Genomic DNA, 26,320 nt, shown 5'->3' with positions numbered 1-26,320 from the left:
GGGGCGCTGGGGGGGGGGCGGGGGGAGGCTGCGCGCTCGCCTGGGGGGGGCGGGCCCCCGGGCGCGCGCCTCGCGTGCCGCTGTCATGGCAACGCGCAGGCTCCCGCCCCGAGGGTGCGAACCCGCATTGTGAGCGCCTGCAGCCAGTTCCGCACAGCACTGCGCAGAGTGGTTGGCATGCCCCGGAACCCACAGCTGATGGAAAGTTGCTCACGTCGGAGCTGGCCTCGACCCAGCTAGACGCTCCTTGATTTCTACTCGCTCGTTTTCCCGACGGGAAGGGCAGGGGTCCCCGCGGCTCGAGTACGGCTACGGGGAAGCCAGCGTTACTCTCCTGGCTGAAAGCCCAGAGCTCCGTCGTTCCTCTAAATCCCTCTGAGGGCTCGAGTATCAAGGCCAGCTCTCCTCTCCCGTCCTTCCTGAAGCTATGTGAGAGGTGGGGGCACGGGTTGGAATAACAGATCAGCGGGAACTTGTACGGAGCACGTGAAGGTGAGAAAAGTGCCTTCCACGCGATTCGCCTTGTAGACTTGAACAAGAGAAGGAAAGGGGGGCTCAAAATGGTGACACCTGCTGCTGCAAACGGAGGCGCTACGTGCACAAATCTAGGTGAGAGGAGGGGCTTAGCCCTCTTTCGCAGGAATGGAGAAACAGCTTCCTAAGTGATGTAACTTGATAGCGCAAAAATGAAAATACAGATAGCAAAAAAGCCCTCCAGGACCTAGAGCCCAAACCTCGAACCTATATTCGACTTTTCAAGGTCCCCAGCCGCAAACCGCCGCGTGGGAAAAGTTTACTCGGCGGTTTCGCTGAAACGCGAGCGTCTCGCTCTTTGAGGCTGGTTGGGAAAACTCTCGCGAGAGGAAACGGTGAGCCCCACCCAAAGAGGGGAAGGCAGCCCTAAGAGGGGACCGGAAGCGCTAGATCCGGCCCGGAACTAGTACTGACTCGGTACACGTGAGTGGCAGCATGGCGGCTCATCGTTCTGGCCCCCTGAAGCAGCAGAATAAAGCTCATAAAGGCGGGCGCCATAGGGGTCGGGGATCCGCGCAGCGGGACGGCAAGGGTGAGAAGATAGGGTTGGAGGAAGAAGGGCTGTTTAGTTGATATTAACTAGTTTCCTTTATGTCCAGACTGAGCTACCTCGGGCCTGGACCCCGCGCAGAGGTTCTAACGTGGGCAGAGAGGGTCCCCTTTTTTGACCCTCTGATATCTTGCACAAGATCCCTTACTGATCTTCTTCTAGGTCGTCTCGCACTGAAAATCCTAAGCAAGAAGGTGAGAAAAGAGCTCAGCAGAGTAGACCAGAGGCATCGCGCCAGCCAACTCCGAAAGCAGAAGAAGGAGGCGGTGAGAGGAGCAGGGATTGGGGAATGGTGTGGCTTCACAACTGTTCTAGGCGGATAATACCTCGAACTAAAAAATACGAACCTGGGAAGGGGCTGGGTAATGTCACATGTCAGGAGTGCAGATCTAGGTTCATGCTACGGCATTCTTGGCCTTGGTCCGAGTTCCGGCCCACTCTCCAGGCATACATGTTTCCTTTTACAAGAGAAATGCGGTGGGCTGGGAATGGGGGGTGAGGAAGGGGCACCCATACTGTGGGAAAAGCAATACTGAAACGAAGTACTGAAACATCGATTCGTTCTATTAGGTTCTGGCAGAGAAGAGACAGCTGGGCAGCAAGGATGGTCCTCCTCATCAGATACTGGTGGTGCCCCTGCATGACAGGATTTCCCTGCCAGAGGCTTTTCGGTTGCTTCAGGATAAGGACACCGGAACAGTACACTTCAGTGAATGGGGAAGCACCCATAGCTTTATGCTGTTATGCCCCCGCTTGAAACATCGGTGGTTTTTCACATCTGCAAGGCCAGGTTAGAGCATACAACAGTATCTTATATTGTTATGTTTTGAATAATGGTAATATTCTTCTAGTATAATGTGCTGGTGCCAGACACTGCTTCCCACTAACTTTGTTTTATATGTCTAGGAGAGCTGCACACTGTGTTAGACATGGCTAAAGTTGCAGATACCATCCTTTTCCTCCTTGATCCACTAGAAGGCTGGGACAGCACTGGGGATTACTGCCTTTCCTGCCTCTTTGCTCAGGGCCTTCCCACCTATAGTAAGTGAGTTGGCAGTATTAGAGGCAAAGGAGGGAAGTGAATTAGCATTTATTATGCACCTGTAATTTTCCAGGCATTATGTCCAACACGATACAGTAATACAACTGATGGGTTGTATTTGGCTGGTGGCGGGTTATACATGTATGGCCTAAATTTGGTCCATCACTTAGAAATTATCTGTCAAGGTGCTTTTTTATTTCTGGACTGCCCTTTGCCCAGAGGAAGAAGAATATGAACTTTTGTTTCACTATAAAATTTTTTAGGGCAGTTGAATGTGAGGTTTCTCAGTGATCTCTGGGCTCACAGCTGAATTGTCGGCTTGTTTGTGAACTACAGGGGGGATTTACATGTAGTGAAGCAACAGGTAACAAAGCCTTTCTCTCTTTTTCATAGCACTGGCTGTCCAGGGTGTTTCTGGCCTCCCACCAAGGAAACAAATAGATGCCAGAAAGAAGCTAAGTAAAACAGTAGAGAAGCGTTTTCCTGATGACAAACTTCTCCTGTTAGACACTCAAAAGGAGGCAGAGATGCTGCTTAGGCAGTTGGCTAACCAAAAGCAACGGCATCTTGCCTTTCGAGATCGACGTGCCTACCTGTTTGCTCATACTGCTGACTTTGCGCCGAGTGAAGAAAATAACTTGGTGGGCACCTTGAAAATCTCAGGCTATGTTCGTGGGCAGACTCTGAATGTAAATAGCTTGCTCCATATCATTGGACAGGGTGATTTCCAGATGAAACAGATAGATGCCCCTATGGACCCTTTCCCTTTAAATCCTAGAGTGATCAAATCCCAAAAGGACCCGGGCATGGCAATGGAGGTAAGACTGATGTTTTTAAAGACTGTGTATTGTAGAGTCACGTGTAAGCTGGTGTAGGATGTGAACTAATGTCAAAGAAGGTAGTCTGCACTCCTAGACAACTATACTAGTCTCTGGAGGTGACTGCTAGATTGAAGTAAGGCAGTTGTTAACTATGAACATGTTGACATAGCACATATTTATCCAGTACTTACAGGTACCTTGCACAGCAATTGGCTTTGAGTTTATAGAAGACACACAAGATGTTTTTCCTTGGACAACTTAATTAGGTTAGAACAAATGGCAAACAACTGTGAAATAAAGATTGAAAAAGTGTGGTTAAGGTATAGACCTGCTGTGGAAGTTGAGAAAGTATACTAGCGAGCTTCATAGAAGAAATCAGACTTGAGCCAGATGTTGAGAAGGAGGAATGTACTTTGTGAGTTGAAGAGAGATGAAACCATATAAAAGAAGTTAGAGACAACATGGACCTAGGCACAGTGATAGATCAGAGGGTTTCTTTGAACTCTGAAGTAATCAGCTTAATGGGAGTAAGGTATGTAATGTAATAAATAGGTAGGAGTGAGACCAGATTATGAAAGGCCTCAAAAGCAAGCAGAGGTAGAGACTTAAAATGGTAGGAAATTGAACGTTTGAAACATTTGACAAATTTTGGCTTTCCGTTTCATTCTATTTCATTCTTTTACTTGAGAACCATGTTATTTTTGGATCTCTCTGGTTACTGTGTTGGATGTGATAGATTTTTGTATAATGTTTGACTGGTGTCAATTCTTTTGTTTCCAGATTTGTGTTACAGATGCTGTAGCTGATATGGAGGAAGACCTTAAGGTCCTAATGAAGGCAGACCCTGATAAACAAGAATCTTTGCAAACAGAGGTTATCCCAGATCCAATGGAGGGGGAGCAAACCTGGCCCACAGAGGAGGAGCTGAGTGAGGCAAATGGTTGGTATTGGCAAACTTGTTTATAATTCGTCTGGCCTGGAATTGTGGATTTTCTCTAGCTGTTCACAGGGTAGAGTGGGATGAGGATGTATTTGGAGGTCAGTTTTTCTCTTCTTAGCTCTAAAGGCTGTATGTTTGTGCCAAGCAAACATTGGACACAGCTTGCTCCATTTTTCAAAATTATTTGTGTTATTATTTCCTAGCAAACAGATAAACAACTTTGTTGCAAAATTATTTAGCTGTGTAGTACTGCTAGTTCTCTCTCTCTCTCTCTCTCTCTCTTTTTTTTTTTTTTTTTAAGTAGTGCTAGTTCTGAGGCAGGTGAATTAAATTTGGAAGTAGTCTGTTCTACTCATAGTGTCAGTTAGAATTTCTGGTGTTGGTAGCAATATCCAGTATCTTGCTTAGGTGAGAATACCCAGAGTAGTAGCAGAAAGGAGATGTATAATTTAGCTTAACTTGTTTGGGCTTTTACAGACTTCTTGAAGAAAAGTTCCAAGGTGGTAAAGAAGGTTCCCAAAGGGACATCCAGTTACCAAGCTGAATGGATTTTGGATGAGGATGGTGAAAGTGATGGGGAAGATGAATATGATGATATGGAACATGAGGATTTTATTGAAGAGGAATCTCAGGTAAGAAATGGATCCTTGGGCCACTTCTGTGTACAGCCCCATATGCAAGGCAAAGTGCCATCCTGACCTTCAGAGGTGTGTGTGTGTGTGATCAGTTTCTTAGAAAGGCTTTGTTACCTGTAGCTGTCAGAAATGAGACTTCATTTTATAACTTAATCTTTATTAGAATTGATATTGGTTAGGACTGGGTGTCTAGTAAAATTATTTTATTTCTTTTTTTTTTAAGATTTTATTTATTTATTAGAGCATGAGTGGGGTGAGGGGCAGAGGGAGAAGGAGACTCCCTGCTGAGCAGGGAACCCAATGTGGGGCTCGGTCCGGGGACTCCAGGATCATGACCTGAGCCAAAGGCAGACGCTTAACTGATTGAGCCACCCAGGTGCCCCAGAATTATTTTATGTCTAGTTCAGTGGCCTGTAAGGTAGAGACGGATGTGAAACTAATCTTTATTCTACAGGATGAGGGCAGTGGAAAGGAAGAGGAGGAGGAATATGAAACTATGACTATGGGAGAGTCTGTGCGTGATGATCTGTATGATGATAATGTGGATGACGAGGCTGAGGAAAAAATGTTGGAGAAATATAAACAAGAAAGACTGCAGGAGATGTTTCCAGATGAAGTAGATACCCCCCGTGATGTGGCTGCAAGAATTCGGTTAGTCAACAAGTCTAAAATCACTATGTTTTTATTGAAAATTTATGTGGCTCAGAACTATGTCAGTGTGATACAAAAGAAGAAAAACACATTGTCCCTGCTCCTGAGGGGCTAACTTTCTTTTTTTTTTCTTTCTTTTTTTTTTTTTTTTAAGATTTTATTTATTTGACAGAGACATAGTGAGAGAGGGAACACAAGCAGGGGGAGTGGGAGAGGGAGAAGCAGGCTTCCTGCTGAGCAGGGAGCCCAATGCGGGGCTCGATCCCAGGACCCTGGGATCATGACCTGAGCCGAAGGCAGACGCTTAACGAGTGAGCCACCCAGGTGCCCCTGAAGGGCTAACATTCTATATAGGAAAGTAAGACAGACATATAGGAGACAGTAATACATAATCAAGTTCTAGACTGGTACATACTAACAATGTTACAGTACTTTAATGAAAGAGAAATACTAAGGTGAATTAGCAAATGCTTCCTGTAGGCGCTAATACTAAAAGTATAAAACATTTGGAGATTTGGGGGAGTTTGGGCAAGAATAAAAGCATGAAGAGTAGATGATCTTGTCTGTTCTGGATGTGAGTGACTAAAGCCAGAGAGTTTATGGTGGATATTAGGAGGTAAGACTTTCATCAAGGACCTTGCTTACCAGATTAAGGAGCTACTCCCTGAAGGAGCCACTGTATGGACTTTGTCAGTGAGGGACTGGGGCTTGGTTCTGAAATATTTATTAGAAGCTGGGGTGTTTTTTTTTTTTTTTATGTTATTGTTTAAAGATTTTATTTATTTATTTTAGAGAGACACTATGAGCAGGAGGGGCAGAGGGAGAGAGAATCTCAAGCAGACTCCATGCTGAACGCACAGCCAGATGGGGGCTTGATCCCAGGACCCTATGATTCTAATCTGAGTCAAAACCAAGAGTTAGATGCTTAACTGACTCTGCCACCCAGGTGCCCCTGTTAAGAAGCTGTTTTGAAATGTGGTTTTAGGCTGTTAGGTTATCTTGATAGATAGTGGTAAAAGTTTTTTTTTTAAACTAGAACTTTAGCTATTTTAGAAGTGACTTGAGTGAAAAAATAAGTAGCACCGTATAAATTGGACTATTCTTTAAAATCTGCTATATCTAGATTTCAGAAATACAGAGGCCTCAAGAGCTTCCGGACATCTCCATGGGATCCTAAGGAAAACCTTCCTCAAGATTATGCTCGGATCTTTCAGTTTCAGAACTTTACTAATACTAGGAAACGCCTTTTTAAAGAAATTGAAGAAAAAGAGGTTGAAGGAGCTGAGGTATCTGCCTTCCTTTGTCCATCCCTATAATGTGCTTTTGTTTGCCAAGGTGCCCCGTCCTTTACTCCTCCTCTTTGCATGAGTACCTTAGATTTGTGCTGCCCATAGCTGAATTAAAGGAGCTGTTGAGTCACTGGTAAGAGTGATACTGAGAACAAAAGAGGTTTCAGATGGTAACTGAAAAAGTCTAATCTGGGTAGTTGAGGCATCTGTGAAAGGCAATTTTGAAGGGTGAGGATAGGCTTTAGAGTAGTCTCAATGACTTTTAACATATTTGGAGAAATGCTTCATCATTATTGAGACCTTAAGGGTAACTGCATGATTATTTTCTGCTTTCTTCTGGCAGGTTGGCTGGTATGTCACACTTCATGTCTCTGAAGTCCCTAGCTCAGTGTATGAGTACTTTAAGCGAGGAGCACCCTTGATTGCATTTTCTTTACTACCTCATGAACAGAAGGTGAGTTAGTGTCTTACAGGAAATGGGGAATTACAAAACTTTCCAACCAGTTTTGTATTGTATAACAGTCTAAAATTTTATGTGACCGACATTTTGCTAATAGGGATGTGAAAAATCTGCTTTAGGATTAGGAATCAAGAGAATATGATAGAGAAGTCAATGATGGTGTTACCCAACATGTCTGAACCTGTCTGAAGCATCTCAGTGATGCAATCTCTGTGTTCTGAGACTTCTCTTAAGTATGCTTGTCAGATTAGATTTTAACCAAGTGTTGGCAGCCTTAAAGGGGGTGGGGGTTATGCCACGGTGTAGATCTCTTTTATCTTGGTGGCCAGCAGTCATGTGTGTTGGCGTGGATGTGAGACCTCTGGCCTTTGGTCAGTTTGAGAGTTGAGGAGGGAAGGGTCTTGAATGAGTATGGTTCTGAGGCATGTGGTGAGTGAGTGAGTGACTTGAAGGCACTGATTTTGTGGCAGATATTGAGCTTTTGCAATGTTAGACACCTGAAGGTTGGCTCGTATAGGATGATAGTGAAAGGCTCTAAAAACCGGTCTATGTTTGACTTGAATACCAGTTGTTGGTAAATGTAAAAGGTGAATCTCGTTTTGTCAGCTATACTTCTCCATAAATAAGTATTAAAGGGAATCTGAACCTGCTAGTTTGGTTCACCTTCTTTCAATTGAGGGTGCTCTATTTTAGATATGAAGGTCTGTTTTTCTTATGTGTTCCCTAGATGTCAGTACTGAATATGGTGGTGAGCCGGTACTCTGGCAACACTGAACCTGTGAAAGCCAAAGAGGAGCTGATCTTCCACTGTGGGTTCAGGCGTTTCCGAGCCTCACCTTTATTCTCTCAGCACACTGCAGGTAAAGCAGTGGAGAAGCTTCTGGGTTCTTATCCATCTTAATGTCTTCTGGGGGACTATGATTTGTAGTGGGGGTGTGCAGAACACACAGTTTCAAACTCTATAGGTTTCTGGGTTAGGGATATTTACAGTACTCTGGTTTAGAAGCCAATGATGTTTTTATTCACAATGTCTGAACCTGTCTGAAGCATCCCAGTGATGCAACTTCTGTGTGGTGCTGAGGCTTCTCTGCCATGAGTATTTGTTGCAAAGTGGTTTTGAATGGGAGTCAGTGGCTCTATAAAATGGTGTGTCAAAGTGTATAGAACCCTTGGCATCTGATGGTCAGTGGCAGTATGGGTGAAGGCTAAGGGTGGCCCACAGTTGGGTAAAAGAGGTATGTGACTGGCGTTTGAGATGTTAGACTAGATGTTGAAGAATGGTGACCAGGGACACTTTTATGGTAAAATGATTATATTCCTATACATTAGGAGTGGGAATATACTTTGCACTACTGTGGAGGCTTCTGAACATCACCTGCACACATTCAGCTCTCAGCAATGGCTGGAGGAAGATGATGAAAGCAGTAATAATGGGTGCTCTGGATAATCTTTGTTCTTACTAGCCATGCTATCTAAATGAGGGATAAACTTCTCTTTCCCTTAAAATATTTTATTTCGCTATAACTTCAGTATTAAGAAGGGGGGAGGGTTTTGTTGAAGGTAAAAGCAGAAGCCTAGATAGGCCTCAGGATCAGAGATGAGCAAAATATGGCTGTTAGGCCAAATCTGCCCCACTTCTTGTTTTTGTTACATAAAATTTTGTGGGAACACAGTTGTGGGTTTTTTTTCTCTTTACCCTTTTTTTTCCTCATGTATTGTCTGTGGCTATTTTTCTGCTATAGTGGCACAGTTGAGTAGTAGTAGTTGGAACAGAGAGTGTATGGCCACAGACCTGAAATTTTTACTCTGGCCCTTTATAGAAAATGTTTGCCAATCCTTGCCCAAAAGTAAGAGCTGTTGATTTAGTGGAGATATTCTCTGTAAAGCATTGTTTCTCAAATGAGGTAGGGGTGATAAGTATCAATCACCTAGAGAACTTTTTCAAACCCCAGATATAGTCCAAACTCCAAGATTCTGCCTCCAGTTGAAGAATCACTCTGAAGAAGTGAGTTGTATCTTTCAGTTGTATTGAGGTAGGAAAATATTTTGAGAACTAGCTAGGTAAAGAAACTAAGTTGCCTTAGGTTTAACAGTTGCAGTGATACAGCTTTTCACAGGTGTCTGGATTACGTATGGTTTCTCAAAATGCTTTTGGTTTTTCTTTTTAACCCCTATCATGGTAGCGGATAAACATAAATTTCAGAGATTCCTGACTGCTGATGTGGCCTTGGTGGTGACAATATATGGCCCAGTCACATTTCCTCCTGCATCTGTGCTGCTTTTCAAACAGAATAGCAATGGTAAGTTAAGTTCACTGAGGTGAACAGGCCTGCAGGTCCTTTATAGGTTTAAAACCATTTTCTAAATTTAGATTTAAGAGCCATCTGGCATGAAGAAGGTAATGATAGTTTTTGAAATATCCCAGTCTCAGCCTCACAATGATCTGAGGCAAGGATGACAAATGGGGTTTTCTCTTGCTTACAAAGCATAGCTAATAGGTAGATGCTTCTCAAACTCTTATATTTAGGATAGGCTCTGGGGACAGGCTTAGTGGGAATTTCATTTAATGATCTTTGCCATGGACCCAGGAGGGCAGCATAATATAGCCCTACTTTAAGTTAGTTTCTCTAGGGGCGCCTGGGTGGCTCAGTCGTTAAGTGTCTGCTTCGGCTCAGGGCGTGATCCCAGAGTGCTGGGATCGAGCCCCATATCAGGCTCCTCCGCTGGGAGCCTGCTTCTTCCTCTCCCACTCTCCCTGCCTGTGTTCCCTCTCTCACTGGCTGTTTTTCTCTCTGTCAAATAAATAAATAAAATCTTTAAAAAAAAAAAAAGTTAGTTTCTCTAGAGTTTTTTAGGTCTTTAAATGGACTGGAGCAATAAGTGAAGGCTTTGGCTTGTAGACTCCTGCTGCTCTGCTTTTGCTCCTTAGGAATGCACAGCCTCATTGCCACAGGCTATCTATTGTCAGTGGATCCGGACAGAATGGTCATCAAGAGAGTTGTTTTGAGTGGTCATCCTTTCAAAATTTTTACTAAGATGGCAGTAGTGCGTTACATGTTCTTCAACAGAGGTAGGTGTGAAGGATGGGATCAGGTTGCCTTTGTGGGGTGAGGGTTGAGTTTACATTTTGTAGGTATATGTTTCATCTTGGTCTTCTATGTGTTTCATTCTAAGAGGATGTGTTGTGGTTTAAACCAGTGGAACTGAGAACAAAGTGGGGCCGCAGGGGACACATCAAGGAGCCTTTGGGTAAGAAAATGTGGATTTGGCACCTTGCCCAGGTTTTCCCAGTGCTACTAAATGACTGTTGGGTTAGAAGACTACTGCTTTAAAATTTTCTATTTCAGTTTGACTGACTTGCTTTTTTTTTTTCTAGGTACTCATGGCCACATGAAGTGCAGTTTTGATGGGAAGCTAAAATCTCAGGACACAGTACTGATGAACCTCTATAAACGAGTTTTCCCCAAATGGACTTATGACCCATATGTACCAGAACCAGTACCGTGGATGAAAAGTGAGATTTCTTTATCAGTGCCCGAAGTGGACATGAAGTAATGGATTCATTGGGATTCTGTCTCATTGTTACCAGTGAATACTCTAGGGATAGGAGCCTACAGGTTGTAATTAGGCAAAGTTTGTGTTTTCTGCTTTAGCCTAGAGGTCTATTGCCTTTTTGCAAAAGGCTTTTCTTGGCCTTGACAAGGTGTCTCAGTAAACTATGGATGTTTTTCTCTTGCTACTTAGTTAGAAAAAAAAGCTATAACTGAAACATCCACTCTCCATTAGGAATTTGAAAGCTGTTTAAGAGGAATATAGGAAGTTAAAGTAACCAGGAAACAAAATTTCCAAGTGTCTAGAGATACCGAATCCTATCTCATTTGCATAAACTAAACAGAAACAGATTGATAAGAATCTGGCCTTTCAGCCTGCTTCACCCAAGTTAGGGAGGTTAGGTCTACATTTCCACCACTGAGCACAATACAAATGTTCTTTACTTCTGGGGAAACTGTTTGAAAATGCTGAGACAGTACAGCAGCCACTCCAACACCAGCTGTAGGTTCAATAAGCAGTTTCATCCTCTCCCACACCAGCTGGGTTGCATACTGTTGGTATGGAAGGGAGTAAGAATTAGTGAAATGGGAAAAAGGGAAAAAGCCTAGTTAGTTGGCCTTTACAATTAAAGGCCAGATGGGGTTACATGCCCATTCCGACTTTTTCTTCTTGGCCATATGTATATGCTCACCAATGAAGGGCAGGGCTTTTTTCCCATCCTAACTCTGCTGCTAATGTTGGAAGGGTTGTCTTAATACATCTGGGGCACCCTCTCACGGCATGAAGTCACCTAGTCAAGTCCCCAGGGAATAAGTTGCTACTCATAACAGGAGAAGACTCTTTTGCCTAAGAAGTTCCTCCATTCTTTCATATTTTCCTTTCTTACCAGAACCTCACCTTAATTTCATCCTCTGTGACTGTGAAGACATCATCAACAAGGTCCCTTATAATAGGCCAGGTGTTTAAGCCAATGCTGGATTTGACACCATCTGCTATGGTTTCTGGAGGATAGGGATTGGGAGTCAGTTCCCCTTTCAGCTTGGACTGGTAGCAGTCATCTGCATTCAAGGGTTCAGCAGCATATACCTTCACACTAGGTCTCAGAGCCTGTGAAGAGGAATATTAGACATCTTAAAACTAGCATTTTGCCTGCATACCTGTAGTAAAATAGGCAATACAGGTAACTCATTTCTTTTCTAGAGCCTTTCCCTTGATTGATGTAATAAAAATAGATCTTCAAACATTTTAAATTGTATGCCTAATACTAGCCTTTAGTTGCTTAGATCACATCTGGTTCTGGTAACTAGGAAAAAGAGTAGCCCCTTACTTGGATAGTGGGTTGTTGAGGTGGAATTCAGGAAAAGGACTGTGAGGATGCCACTCATTGTAACTGCTTTTGCCCTGTAAAGTTGTTACAGATTAAGAACAGGGTAGTGAGGCAGAGAAGAGCTTTCCATTTCAAGTGCCAAGAGTTGATGAGAAGGAACAGCAGTTGGGAATGTTGAGCCAAGTATCCGCAGTGTACTATGATGTAAAATAAAATTCTCTGTGCCTGAAGTGGGGAGTCCTCCAGAAGCTATTTTCTTACCTTAACTGCAATTGCTATTCCAGCAACCATTCCTCCTCCTCCTACAGGTACCACCAGTGCATCTACCAAGGGTACCTTTAGTGAAAAGAATATAGAATATAAATAGGTCTATTTATAATCAATTTTATATGTACATAAAATAATTGACTCTACAGCCAAACATCAGCTTTACCGGTGCCTAAACAGGAATTAACAGCTCTTACCTGGTTTAGTACTTCCATGGCAATTGTCCCTTGCCCAGCTATCACTGCAGGCTCCTGGTTGGGATGTACCATGATGCCTTCTGTTTCTTCCATAATTCTTCTTGTAACATTTTCTCTGGACTGAAAGAGTACATTAAATTAACGTACTTGATTTGTATTTCAGATTTCCCAACAAGTTAGATTTAGTTATTTAACACTTTATTGGCCGTCTTTCTTTTTTCAGACTTTTTTTGGGCACTGGGGATAAACTAGTCCCTGTGCTCAGTGGAGTTATGTTCTAATGTGATGGGGAGGGGTGGCATATAAATGAATATATGGTATGTCTAAATGCTATGGAGAATAAGTCTGTCTTATAGAGTGTGCTCAGGAAGGGCCTTTGGTGATGTGACATTTTAATAGGTTTGAACAAGTGCTGTGGATCTCCAGAATATTCCAGGGGGAGAATAATAGCAAGTGCAAAGACCACCAAGTAGGAGTGCTTGGCTTTTTTGAGAAAGGGCTAAGTTAATGTGGTTGATGTGGAATGTTTGGTGGGACAGTAATGGTGGGAGATGATGTCAGAAAGATTGAAATGGGCCAATTCATCCAGGCCTTAAATGATTGCAAGAATTTTGGTTACCATTGTATATAAGATGGGAAACCATTGGAGGATTTTCAGCTGACAAGTTTTAACTTATTAAATGGGTAGTTCTGGTGTTGGTTAGAAAACAGACTAGTTGGGCAAGGGTGGAAGGAGAGAGACCACTTAGGCTACTGTATCTAGGTGAAAACTGATGTTCATTTGAATCAGAGCATTGATGGTAAAGGCTGTTAGAAGTAGTTGGATAATAGAAACGATTTTTTTAAAGTTTATTTATTTATTTTTAAGTTACCTACATCCAACATGGGGCTTGAACTCATGACCCTGAGATCAAGAGTTGCATACTCTTCTAACTGAGCCAGCCAGATGCCCTGGATAATGGAAATGATTTGGAAGTAGGACTAAGATTTGGATGTAGGGTGTGGGAGAATTCTCAAAGGTGACTTCATTTAGTTTGAGCAACTAGAAGGATAAAAGTTGCCATTTACTGAGATGGGGAAGACTGGAAGAGGAGCAGCGCTGGGGAAGAAGATCAGGAGTTTGGTTTTAGACATGGTAAGTTCGAGGTGCCTATTAAGACATTCCAAGTGGGAATATCAGGTGACATACAAGTCTGGGTTAAGGGCAAAGGTCAGGACTGGAGTTAGAATACAGGTGATATTTTTTTTCATATATTTTTTAAAGATTTTATTTATTTGAGGGAGAGCGAGAACAGGGGGAGGGGCAGAGAGAGAGAAGCACACTCCCTGCTGAGTGCAGAGCCCCACACGGGGCTCAATCCCAGGACCATGAGACCATGATCTGAGCCAAAACCAAGAGTTGGTGACCCAACTGACTGAGGCACCCAGGCACCCCAGAGTATAGATGATATTTTAAACTATGAGATTAATGATCTCATCTGAGTGAGTATAGGTAGAGAAAAGGTTGGGCATGCTAACATTGAAAGGCAAAGAGGAAACACAGGAGATAGAAGAAACAGCTGGTAGGCTAGGAAGAGAAGTTTCATTTGATGGTGAAAGTTGTTAAGGTGATGCTGAATACTGTTCTCTTTCTTACCTCATCACTCTGTTCACTGTACACTATGGAGGCTCCATAGGCTTGTATTGCCAATTTTTTACAATTGGGAGCTGTTTGGGGCACCACAATATAAGCAGGAATCCCTGGGAGGGAGAAACATGTTTAGTTAGTACAAATCAGGAGAATTTATAAACTTCTTTTTTTTTTTTTTCTTATTAATAATGATTTTTTATTATATTATGTTAGTCACCATACAGTACATCCCCGGTTTTCGATGTAAGGCTCGATGATTCATTAGTTGTGTATAACACCCAGTGCACCATGCAATATGTGCCCTCCTTACTACCCATCACCGGTCTATCCCATTCCCCCACCCCCCTCCCCTCTGTAGCCCTCAGTTTGTTTCTCATAGTCCATAGTCTCTCAGAATTTATAAACTTCTGTTCAATTTGCTTATAATGAGATAGGAACCTGGAAATAACCTTCCCAGAATAATCACCAATCTCACTTTCCCGCTCTTCTCTGATGATCCTACCCAGTACCCTGAGAAGTCAGTTAAGTACCTTCCAGTTTGGCAGCATAGGCGAGAGCCTGGCCATGGTTTAGTAAGAATACTTTCCCACTCTTCTCTGATGATCCTACCCAGTACCCTGAGAAGTCAGTTAAGTACCTTCCAGTTTGGCAGCATAGGCGAGAGCCTGGCCATGGTTTCCACTGCTATGAGTAACCACAGCTTTGGGCTTCTCTTCTGAGGTGGCAGGAGTCAAGCCTTTGATTGCATTAAGTGCACCACGAATCTGGAAAAGGGATGGTGAAACCGTGGATTTGATTAAAAAGTTTCTTTTCAGGGCGCCTGGGTGGCGCAGTCATTAAGCGTCTGCCTTTGGCTCAGGTCATAGTCCCAGGGTCCTGGGATTGAGCCCCACATCAGGCTCCCTGCTCAGCAGGAGGCCTGCTTCTCCCTCTCCCACTCCCCCTGCTTGTGTTCCCTTTCTTGCTGTCTCTGTCAAATAAATAAACAAAATCTTAAAAAAAAAAAAAAAGTTTCTTTTCAAAACACCAAGGAGTTTTCCTAGGTTTTCTCTTCCTAACACTGCACATCCATTATATCACAAAATCTTGATTGTACCTCTGAAATATGTGTCTTTGCCACTACCTTGGTGAAGCCTCATTTCTCAACTTGCATATTATCAAACCTCAATTGATCCTGCCCCAAGGATCATTCTCTAATATTTACACTAAGTTATGAAAGTGACTTTTTAAAAATGTTATCTTTTTATTGACTGCCTATTTTGTAAGTACAAATTCCTTACAAGTTGCAGTCTTTCTAAGCACATTTACTGCTTCTGTTACTGTTGTAGCCATCCTAAATTGCTTCCAGTTTCCCTCCTACAGGTTAGCTCATACCCCTGTACCTCTCAGCATGCTGGTACCCCTACATATAGTTCTTTTCGTTCATTCCCTCATCTGGCTAAAAGTACTCATCCTATAAAATTTAGATCAAACATCACCTGTTTCAACTTCCTTGATCTCCCATGCAAAATGAGGCATTTTATTACATGTTATTTTATTTGTATCTCACAAGTTACTTGTCATTAACCTGTTTGTTGAGTAGCCTATCTTGCCCTACAATTGTTAATAGTACAAGACCTACTGCTTATATGTATGTGTGTGTGTATGCCTAGTATATTAGTGAACAGAAGTATTTGATGTGTGATGAATGAAAAATAAACCATGGCAGAAGCAAAGGGCAAAAGAGAATAGAGTGTTTAACATAAAAGTGCTCATTAATGGTGGGGAAAAGTAATCCTAAAACTACCACTTAGTAGGTACTAATACCTATCAGGCATGGTGCTAAATGCAACTTTCAGATTTTTACCTGAAAGGATCTTAAAACTCAACTAACAGAAATTACTGCAGTGAATCAACACAGAAGTCTTTTATCTTTTTACATTTTTAAAAGTTTATGTAAGTAATCTCTACACCCAATGTGGGGCTCGAACTCACAACCCCAAAATCAAAAGTTGCATGCTTTTCTGACAGCCAGCCAGGCACCCCCAGAAGTCTATCTTTATGCAGAGGAAAGGTTCTGACATATTTTGTAGAAAAAGATCTTACTGATGAGGGCTTAGCTAGATTTAGATCTTTTATGTTCATAATAAGGTATCAATGAATAGTGAGTTGACGCAAAGTGAATGCCTAAACTTGGTTGTTTATGGGTTAATCACACTTCCCCGTGTTGCCTTGCAATAATCAAATTAATGTCTATTGTCTGGGTTTAATCACAAGTTGCCCCTTTCATTCTCAAACGTCTTTGGACACTAAATTATATCATCACCCCAATTATAAGAGATTTTGAGATTATGTAGAAGTGGCTTATAAACACCGTAATGCTAAGTAACCAGCACTTGATCAAAGGAAAATTTCTACAACCCTTTTCTCAGCTATAAAAATAGTTCTACCTACCTCACTGGGTGGTCAGGAGGATCAATTAAATAGGTAAGGAGTTTGAAAAGATACATGATACATTACCAAAAGGCATTATTACCTTAAAAGATCCAGTTTTCTGGAAGAGTTCACATTTGAAGAAAAGATTGCGCCCTGTTACTTGATTCAAAATGAAACTTGTTAACACTGGTGTGAGGTGAATAAAATCTTGAATGTTGACACGAGCTTTTTCAACATCAGCAAAGGAGATGCAGTACTGAGCACACATGATTCTGAAACCCAGAAATAAGGGGTCAAAGCAAAGCCTGAGACAATATGTTTAAAATGAAAAGATTTTGAAAATGGCTAACAGACCCACAGAATGTACAAGAGTGAACCATAATGTAAACCATGGACTTTGGTAATGATGCATTGTAGGTTCAATTGTAACAATCCCATTCTGGTGGGGGATGTTGATAATGGGGAAGGCTCTGCTTTTGTGGGCGTATGGGATACATGGGAAGTCTCTTCAACTACCCATCAATCTTGCTGTGAACCTTAAATTGCTCTAAAAAAATTTCTCCAAAAAAAAAAGGGTAGGGGAGGAAAATGTACAACACAAGAAAATAAACCTGGGTCTGTGGTATTAATGGAATGGTCTCCAGTACTGGGGCTCCAGAATCTCTGTATAGAAGGGAACTTGCCTTGAAGCTGCGTTTCTTAGTAAATATGTTTTGTTTTTTTCTGGTGAAGCTTTATAGGAAATAATTGGTGATTATAGAAGGCTTAAAGCTTACGCCTCACCCTTTATCATCCATCTCTTGGCACTGTCACTGGTCTCTACTTTTTCATCATTGTGAAGCTTGAATGAACTGGGTTCAAAATCTGTTATAAATTTTTATTTAAAAAAATTATTTCACAAGGGGGGATATTGCTTACAATCCTATCTTCTTAATTATGTTCATTTTCTGTCTCCTGTTTCTTTAGTATACATACATTACATGACAGTTAAAATCATAACATTTTGTTTACTCCTATTCCATTTGGCTCAATTTCCTCAAAGTTTCTATAATTATAATTTTCAATAAGTTATGCTTCTGTTTTTCACTATTTGTAATGTAGCATTTAAACACGAAGTTTCCCTTTATCCTTCCTATGAACAAACACAAGCTGTGCGTGTTCAATTAAAAAAACAATTGGATCTGTTTCCTCCCCAAACACAATTGCTGTCTAAGTTCTAGGATTTATCTTTCCAGGCCCACATACATTTACAGACAAAGCTTTTTTGACAGGTTTGGTAACTTGCTTTTTCTCAGACAATATTATGAATATGAATTATTGCTTATCAATAGATATACAACATTTTAAATGGCTACTTCTTTTTACAAAAATACCATAATTTAAAAAAAAGGTTTTACATAACTTGTTGAACATAAAGATTTTTTTTTCTATAATTTTTTGTCTATAATAATGTAATGAACAGATACGTTGCAAGATCTTTGTGGGTAGATTTCTGCCAAAGGGTATTTTGCATCAAAAAGTATGCACACTTCTAAGACATTTGATACCCACTGCCAAACTGACTTCCAGAGGTGTTGCAGATTTTATCAATTTACACTCTCAACAGCAGTTTTTAAGGAATGACCTTTTCCCTTCACCCTGCTGTGTCATATTTGATCTGTCAATTTAATGAAATATGTCTAGTAATTTGAATATATATTTCTTTACTAGTGATTAAACATTTTTTCCTGTATATTGGCCATATTCTTTTGTGAATCTTTAACATAACACTTCCAACCAAATGATCTATTTTTTTCTGAAATGCCATGTTTATCAAAAATTAAATTTCTGTTAATGCTTGGAAACTTTCTGGACTTTGTATTTTGTTCCACTAATCAGACTGGCAGTTCCTTCTCCAGTTGTTCACTGTACTAGTACATTCTGCCATGATAACTGTAAAATGTATTGGCTTTTCTCACACATAAATTCTTTCAAATGAACTTTCAAAATCCTTTATCAAGGTTGCCAGTTTAAGATCTACAAATGAACTGGGGGCATAATTGACATTTAAAAATACTGAGCCTTCCCATCCATGAACATGGGTGTCTTTCAATTTAGTATGGTGTTTTTGTTTTAGGTTTCTCAAAAAGATTTTCATTTTGTAAGTCCTGTGTAGATATGATTAAATTTATGCCTAAGTACAAATATTTTTGTTGTTTTTGAGATAAGGTATATATTTTTTAAAGATTTTAAATATTTGTCAGGTAGAGCTCACAAGCAGGGGCAGGGGCAGAAAGAGAAGCAGGCTCCCTGCTGAGCAAGGGCCTGCTGCAGGCAGGACTCAATCCCAGGACTGAGACAATATGGGATCATGACCTGAGCCAAAGGCAGCCATTTAACCCACTGACCCACCCAGGCATCCCGAGATAAGGTATTTTTAACTAGGTATTTAAATTGCTTACTGATGGGGCGCCTGGGTGGCACAGCGGTTAAGCGTCTGCCTTCGGCTCAGGGCGTGATCCTGGCATTCTGGGATCGAGCCCCACATCGGGCTCCTCTGCTATGAGCCTGCTTCTTCCTCTCCCACTCCCCCTGCTTGTGTTCCATCTCTCGCTGGCTGTCTCTATCTCTGTTGAATAAATAAATTTAAAAAAATAAATAAATAAATAAATTGCTTACTGATGATATATATGAAAAGTAATAACTTTTGTATATTTAGCATAGAATAGGATACTTAAGTAGATTACCTTGTTAGATCTAATAGTTTTATAGTTGACTCTCCAATCAATTACCCTATCTGCAATTAAAGATGATTTGTCTTTACCTTATAAGTATACCTCTGGTAACTTTTTCAGTGACTTCACAGCTAATTGGTTTATCTGGATTTGCCACTTCCTCCTGAATTAATTTTGGTAATTTATATTTAACTTTTTGGGGAAATCATCCAATTTAAAATTTCAAATGTTGTAGTATAAAGTTGAACACACTAATATTTCTAAGCATTCTTCCTATCTTTGGTATTTTTTATTCAATCAACAAATATTGAGCACCTCTATGTGTCAGACATTATTTGATCCTGGGATATAGTGTTAGAAAAATGACTTGTCCCTGCTCTTAAAGCTTATAATATAGTGGAGAGATGTGTAATAAATAATCCAAAAATAAATATATATTTACAAATATTGATAGGTGATATCAGGGAAGTGTGTTAGGATACTATAATGGGAGGGTATTTAGATCAAGGAAGGAGGTTAAGGAAGGCGCTCTAAGGAGAAGTGAAATTTAAGTTATGACCCATAAGGTGAATGGGCAGAATAGATGGAAAAGTGTTTCAGGGGAAGGGAATATGTGTGAAGGCTTTACGGATGAAAGGAATGTGGCATGTTACAGAAACTAAAAAGAAGGCCAATATATATGAAAATAGTGATCAAAGGGGAGTATGGTAACAGAGAAAGAGAGTGAAACTGGCAGGGTCTACATCATAAGGGACCATGACTCATGAATTTTTTTTCTGAAGAGCAATGGAATGGCATTGGACAATTCTGAGCAGGTAAGTTACATGTTAGAATTTGTATTTTCAGAAAAATCACTCTGGCTACATTGTGCTGAATGAAAAGGAAAAAAATAACATTGGAATCACGGACTCCATTTAAGAAGTATTGTCTACATGAAACTCGCCAGGTGCTTGGATTGAAAGTGAGGGTAGAAAAAATAATCGAGATACATTTTGGAAAAACAAATCTGATTTAAAAACGGGCAAAGGACTTGAATGGACATTTCTCTAAAGAAGATATACAAATGGACACAAGCACATGAAAAGATGCTCAACATCACTAATCATTAGGGAAATTCAAATGAAAACCACAATGAGGGGCGCCTGGGTGGCACAGCGGTTAAGCGTCTGCCTTCAGCTCAGGGCGTGATCCCGGCGTTATGGGATCGAGCCCCACATCAGGCTCCTCTGCTATGAGCCTGCTTCTTCCTCTCCCACTCCCCCTGCTTGTGTTCCCTCTCTCGCTGGCTGTCTCTATCTCTGTCGAATAAATAAATAAAATCTTAAAAAAAAAAACACACAATGAGATACCACCTTACACCTATTAGGATGACTATTAAGCAAACAAGTGTTGGCTAGGATGTGGAGACATTGGACTTTTTGTGTACTATTGGTGGAAGTATAAAATGGTGCAGCTGCTATGAACAGTACGGTAGTTCCTGAAAGAATTAAACAGAATTACCATGTGATCCAGCAATTCCACTTCTGGGTATATACCAAAAAGAATTCAAAGTGTTTCAAAGACATATTTGTACACCTATGTTAATAGCATTATATATAGTATTCATAATTATTATTATTCATAATAGCCAAAAAGGGGGAGCAACCCAAGTATCTATCAACAGATGAATGGGTAAACAAAATGTGGTATATACATACAATGGAATAGCATTCAGCCTTAAAAAGGAAGGAAATTCTGACAGGCTACATGGATGAATCTTGGGGATACTATGCTAAGAAATAAGCCGGTCACAAAGAAACAAATACTGTATGATTACACTAATGTGAGGTACCTAGAGTGGTCAGATTCAGACACTCAAATGGTGGTTGCCAGAAGCTAGGGGGAAGGGGAATGGGAAGTTGTATAGTTTCAGTTTTCCAAGATAAAAAGAGTTCTGGAGACTGTTGTAAACAATGTCAACGCACTTGACACTACTGAACTGTACACTTAAAAATGGTTACAATGGTATATTTCATGTTATGTGGACTTTACCACAATTTAAAAAAACACAAACACACAGACACACGAGAGAAATTTTGGAGATTATAATTAGGCCTCTTGGTTGCAAGTCATAGAATACCAGTATGAACTGGCTTAGGCACAAGATGGAGCTAATAAGACTGGTTCATGGAATCCAAGAAGAGTTGAACCATGGAAAGGGGAGGAATATGAAACTTCAGGAACAACTGGAACCAGGGACTTGAGATTTTTCCAGGACTTTCTCATTGTTTCTCAACTCTGCTGTTTTCTGCATGTTGGCTTCATTCTTTTTCATTGCAGACCAGCTGGTTCCACATGGCAGGACATTTGGGGGCTGACAGCTCCTGTTTTACATTTTATGGCTTCCACACTGGAAAGGGATTTTTTTTCTTAGTTTCAGTTCAAAAATTCTGGATAAGGATTCTGATGGGTACATCTTGGCCCAGGACCAGTGGTCAAGGGTGTTAGGTCATTTGACAATACTATGCAATAGTGAGAAGTATTTACAGAAACATGAAAAAGAATGATTTCTAAAACAATATCAATTATGTACATTTAAAACACATACATAAAATGATACTATATATTATTCAAAGATACATGTATATCCAAAGACACATATTAAACACAATTAGAATGGCTACCTAAGAAGGGAGGGAAGGAACATGAATAAATGGAATGAAGGAGAAAAGATAAAATGAGAAAGGACTTGTTGATGAAAGGGTGAACCAAATTGTATGACTGCCTCAAATTTCTGTACCTGAGGGGAAAATAGCAAGCAAAAGTGAGAAGAAAAAAAGGAAAGAAAAACAAAAGGTACTTCTGAGTGGGAATGGGGGGGCAGTTTTCGAGAGAAAAGGTGAGAATGTTGAGGTAATGAATACCATAGCTGTCCACTACGGAAATAGAAAGCACATATTCTGATATTGGATTTAATGTGTGGAGTGAGTGAGGTGGGAGTTTAGGGCAACTCCTGGGTTTTGACTTGGATGACGACATAATTTATTGAGATATGACTGGTGAAGCAACAAGTATTTTAAGGGAAAATCAGATACTTCATGAGATGTTTGAATTACTTATGAGACATCTAAGAGGATGTCCTTTTTTTTCTTTGCCAGAAATGTGTCCATTTTTAATGTCTATTTTATTTCTGAAAAATGAGCTCTTCAGTTTATCAAGTTCTATTTTATTAATTTCTGATTTTATCTTTATTCTATTTTCTTGTTTTAATAATTCTTATTAATTTTCATCTTTTTAAAAAATATTTTATTTATTCATTTTAGAGAGAGAGCGTGCAATCGGGGAAGGGGACAGAAGGAGAGGTAGAAAGAATCTGAAGCAGACTGCACTGGTCGCAGAGCCTGATGTGGGGCTCAATCCCACCACTGCGAGATCATGACCCTAGCTGAAACCAAGAGTTGGACGCTTAACCAACTGAGCCACCCAGATGTCCCATTAATTTTCATTCTTTAGAAACCTTTTTTAATTTAAAATTTTTATTTATTTTTTAATTAAGTTTTAAATTTTAATTCCAGTATAATTAACATACAGTGTTATATTAGTTTCAGGTGTACAATATAGTGATTCAACAATTCTATGCATTACTCAGTGCTCATCAGGATAAGTGTACTCTTTAATCCCCTTCACCTATTTCACCCATCCCCCCACCAACTTCCCCTCTGATGACCATCAGTTCTACAGTCTTTTTCGTGGTTTGTCTTTTTCCTTCGTTTGTTTCTTAAATTCCACATGAGTGAAATCATGTTATTTGTCTTCTCAAACAGACTTACTTCATTTAGCCTTATACTCTCTAGCTCCATTCATGTAACTGCAAATGGCAAAATTTTATTCTTTTTTATGGCTGAAAAATATTCTATTGTTTATATATACACATCACATCTTCTGTATCCATTCATCTACTGGTGGACACTTTGGCTGCTTCCATAATTTGGCTATTGTAAATACTGGTGCAATAAACACAGAGCTGCATGTATCTTTTTTGAATTAGTGTTTTTGTATTTTGGGGGTAAATACCCAGATGTGCTATTACTGGATTGCCTTCTTTTAAAATTAATAATAAACGCACTCAGGCTATTAATTTTCCTTTGAGTACTGCTTTAATGATATACCATAGGTTTTGCTATGCAATATTTTCATTAATTTTAATTTTTTAAAAAGATTTTATTTGAGAGTGAGAGAGAGAGAGAGAGAGACCACTAGAGGGGGGAGGGACACAGGGAGAAGCTGACTCCCCAGTGAGCAGGAAGCCTGAAGCAGGGGTCGATCCCAGGACCCTGGAACCATGACCTGAGCTGAAGGCAGATGCCCAACCGACTGGGCTACCCAGGCACTCCTAATTTTAATTTTTAAAGAATCCACAATCTTATCTTTGTTTACTTTTTTGAGCTATGAGTTATTTAAAATTTATGTTTAGGGTGCCTGGGTGGCTCGGCTAAGTGATTGCCTTTGGCTCAGGTAATGATCCTGGATTCCTAGAATCGAGTCCCACATCGGGCTCCCTGCTCAGCAGGGAGTTTGCTTCTCCCTCTGATCCTCCCCTCTCTCGTGCCTTCTCTCACTCTCAAATAAATAAAATCTTTAAAAAAAAAAATTTGTTTTAAGAAAATTTCCAAGTAGCTAGATTTTGCTTAATTTGTCATTATTCATATCTAGTTTTACTACTCTGTGCTCAGCAAACATGACCTGTACAGTTTTTGGTTTTAGAAACTGAATTCCTCCAGGGGCACCTGGGAGGGCTCAGCTGGTTAAGCATCTGCCTTGGGCTTGGGTCATGATCCCAGGGTCCTGGTATTGAGCCCTGCATGGGGCTCCCTGCTCAGTGGGGAGTCTGCTTCTCCCTTTCCCCACCCCCCCCCATTCCCCGCTTGTGCTCTCTCACTCTCTTTCTCAAATGAATAAATAAAATATTTAAAAAGAAAAAAAAGAATTTGAATTCCTCCCTTCTCCACTATCCAAACTTGTTATTTTTTGGATTACCCATATGTGACCAAATACCTACTAGAAGAATTTAAAACATTACAGAAACATAAAGACCTTTTACTCTCTAACCCTTAAATCTATTCTCTTCCATAAAGATAACAACTTTAAAAAGTTTAGTATGTTTTCTTGCACACCTTTTTTTGGACGTATTTATATAGAAACTTACATATACAATATATGGTTTTTTGCTGCACTTAGAACCATACTCTATATATTGTTCTGTAACTGGCTTTAAATTTTTTAAAAATTATATATCTTGACTGTTTTATGTCAAACACATTTTAATTCTTTAAACTCAGAAGTTTTCATTTAATACAGGTCTAATTATGATTGTTCATTTATTTTTACCTTGTTTTTTCATGAACCATTAAATCTGAGAGCTAAATTTAAGTCTTAAATTTAAATTTTCCCATCAACTTAGTAAATTTTCTTCTATTACTTCTTTGATTCCTGCTTCTCAGTCAGCTCTGTTATCACCTTCTGGAACTTGTACTTTATTATTAGTTTTCTGGATCCATTCTCCATGTTTTCTATTCTTGTCTCTCATAGTTTCATGTTATATTCTCCCCTCTGAGTTCTGGTAAATTCTCTAGAGCTGGCTAAACTTTTGGCGTATCTCATCTGCAGTACAGAGACTGTTGCATTAATTTGGCAATCATGTTTTTCCTAAGAATTTGTTCAGATTATTTTTCCATCTTTTGAAAAAAAAATTAATGCAATGTCTTAACTTCAATGTTAAAACGTATTAGTTTTGGGGCACCTAGGTGGCTCAGTCGGTTGACCATCTGCCTTTGGCTCAGATCATGATCCCAAGATCCTGGCATCCATCCCCTCATCCAGCTCCCTGCTCAGCAGTGGAGTCTGCCTCTCCCTCTGCCCCTCCCCCAGCTCCTGCTCTCTTTCTCTCTCTCTCAAATAAATAATAAAAAAAGAATTATAGTTTTTAATATTTCATCCTATTTCGTTCGTATGTTTGAAAGATTGCCATTTGCTCTGACCACTCAAATTAATCTCCTTCTTCTGAAACACTGAATCTTTTCACCTATCTATTGACATTCTCCATCTGCTTAGCCTTCTGGAGGTGAAATGTGTGTCACGTAATAGGGATTGAATGAGTTCTGTCACAGATTGTTCAAATCTTTTAGACCTAGTCTAAGGAAAATTATTGGTAACTATTCTTTGATGGTGTAGAGGTCCAATAGACTGTATGGGATTGGTGGAGGGAAGCAGCCTTGGGGGAGGGACTGTCACCGCAGTTCTGAACAGGGGCTCAGGAACAAGTTAAAGTACCAGTCTTCTGATCAGTTATATTTTAAAGATGTAAAAAACAAAACAAGACAACCACCACAGATCCAGGGAAGTCAAGTAATTTTTCCAAGAACCCACAATGATACAGAACTTCCCAAATCGACTTACAATACCTTTTGACATGCTTCCACACAACCTTCCCTCAGCAAGAGCCAACTATACTGTATTTTTTTTTTTTTAAGAAAAGTGTGTGTGTGGTGGTGGTGGTGGGGGGGAGTCAGGGGTCTTGGGGATGTAGTCCGCCATAAAGGAAAAGACTGATACTCTGATACTCATCCCCTGTGTCACCCTGGGCAATTTGCTAAGCTTCTCTAGAAAAGGGGGGAGGGGGACACACGGATAATAACTGCTCTTACAAGACCTTTAAGGTCTTCAAGTAAAAGCCTGGGGCGCTAGTCCGGGTCTGTGGCGGGAGACCTTGGCCTAAGATGACTGGAGGCGGCCGGATTGTGGGGTGTCTCCGTCAGCCCGAGCCCCTGACCAGCACCAGTGTCCTCGATGGCCACCACAGAGGCAACAGCAGCCACCGCCGCGAACGCCCGCGTCTCCTGGCCTGGCTTAGCCTGGCCTCTCCTCACCTCACAGCAGCCGCGTTCCCAACTCCAGCCTCAGCTCACCTTCCCGACCACACCTCTGCGCACGCGCAGCGCCCTCCTCCCCAGCTCTCCGGAGCCGCTGAACTTGCGTTCAGAGCTTTTCCTCCCAGTGCGGCCACCGTCGTTAGGGGAGGAAGGCGGGAGGGGGCGGGGACACGGGTGGGAGGTGGGTAAGCGCGCGCACCGCCCGTCCGTCGTGGTTTCCTGGCTGCGCGCGGTGGTGGCGGAGTGGCTGCAGCTGTAGCAGCAGCCGCGAAGATGGCGGAGGGGTTGGAGCGTGTCCGGATCTCCGCGTCGGAGCTGCGAGGGATCCTAGCCGCTCTGGCTCCGCAGGCCGGGAGCAGAGGTGAGTCGCGCCGCCCAGCTGCTGGGC

At 41.1% G+C, this 26,320-nt stretch overlaps 3 protein-coding genes and 2 non-coding genes across 14 annotated transcripts in view; 4 read left to right on the top strand and 1 right to left on the bottom strand.

Moving 5' to 3' along the window:
- The first annotated feature begins 70 nt into the window (after positions 1–70).
- Positions 71–12,031, top strand: TSR1 (TSR1 ribosome maturation factor). 6 transcript variants are annotated; one of them, XM_057317746.1, is made up of 15 exons: positions 71–609; positions 1,247–1,350; positions 1,655–1,874; positions 1,991–2,125; positions 2,520–2,944; positions 3,728–3,887; positions 4,365–4,519; positions 4,977–5,173; positions 6,297–6,459; positions 6,806–6,916; positions 7,650–7,782; positions 9,106–9,222; positions 9,852–9,992; positions 10,097–10,171; positions 10,299–12,031. In XM_057317746.1, exons 1-15 carry the CDS (start codon positions 561–563, stop codon positions 10,475–10,477), a joined length of 2,364 nt encoding a protein of 787 aa, XP_057173729.1. In that variant the 5' UTR covers positions 71–560; the 3' UTR covers positions 10,478–12,031. The 6 variants fall into 6 exon arrangements, with proteins under 6 accessions (XP_057173729.1, XP_057173731.1, XP_026373651.2 ...); XM_057317748.1 differs by having other exon boundaries at positions 143–609; positions 2,520–2,767; XM_026517866.4 differs by having other exon boundaries at positions 146–1,066.
- LOC113269227 (small nucleolar RNA SNORD91 family) lies at positions 7,065–7,156 on the top strand. Its single transcript, XR_003321384.1, has one exon. It is a non-coding gene; the product is annotated as a small nucleolar RNA SNORD91 family (small nucleolar RNA).
- On the top strand, positions 7,921–8,015 carry LOC113269225 (small nucleolar RNA SNORD91 family). Its single transcript, XR_003321383.1, has one exon. It is a non-coding gene; the product is annotated as a small nucleolar RNA SNORD91 family (small nucleolar RNA).
- On the bottom strand, positions 10,048–26,271 carry SRR (serine racemase). 4 transcript variants are annotated; one of them, XM_057317750.1, is made up of 9 exons: positions 25,930–26,189; positions 18,752–18,918; positions 16,411–16,582; positions 14,533–14,659; positions 13,902–14,005; positions 12,266–12,385; positions 12,063–12,137; positions 11,372–11,581; positions 10,048–11,025 (listed from the first exon to the last, which is right to left on the bottom strand). In XM_057317750.1, exons 2-9 carry the CDS (start codon positions 18,835–18,837, stop codon positions 10,810–10,812), a joined length of 1,110 nt encoding a protein of 369 aa, XP_057173733.1. In that variant the 5' UTR covers positions 18,838–18,918; positions 25,930–26,189; the 3' UTR covers positions 10,048–10,809. The 4 variants fall into 4 exon arrangements, with proteins under 4 accessions (XP_057173733.1, XP_026373658.1, XP_057173734.1 ...); XM_026517873.4 differs by lacking the exon at positions 18,752–18,918 and having other exon boundaries at positions 25,930–26,271; XM_057317751.1 differs by lacking the exon at positions 18,752–18,918 and having other exon boundaries at positions 25,969–26,189.
- Positions 26,122–26,320, top strand: part of SMG6 (SMG6 nonsense mediated mRNA decay factor) — a 228,562-nt gene continuing 228,363 nt past the window's right edge. Inside the window, exon 1 of one of the 2 annotated variants that reach the window (XM_026517857.4) lies at positions 26,122–26,293. In XM_026517857.4, coding sequence (XP_026373642.1) covers positions 26,206–26,293 — 88 coding nt within the window. In that variant the 5' untranslated portion in view covers positions 26,122–26,205. The remainder of the gene's footprint in view (positions 26,294–26,320) is intronic. The other variant, XM_057317742.1, reaches the window with a different exon arrangement.

Source organism: Ursus arctos, unplaced genomic scaffold, assembly GCF_023065955.2.
Source record: "Ursus arctos isolate Adak ecotype North America unplaced genomic scaffold, UrsArc2.0 scaffold_24, whole genome shotgun sequence".
Taxonomy (NCBI): Eukaryota; Metazoa; Chordata; class Mammalia; order Carnivora; family Ursidae; genus Ursus; species Ursus arctos.
This window is presented reverse-complemented; position numbering and strand designations above follow the sequence as displayed.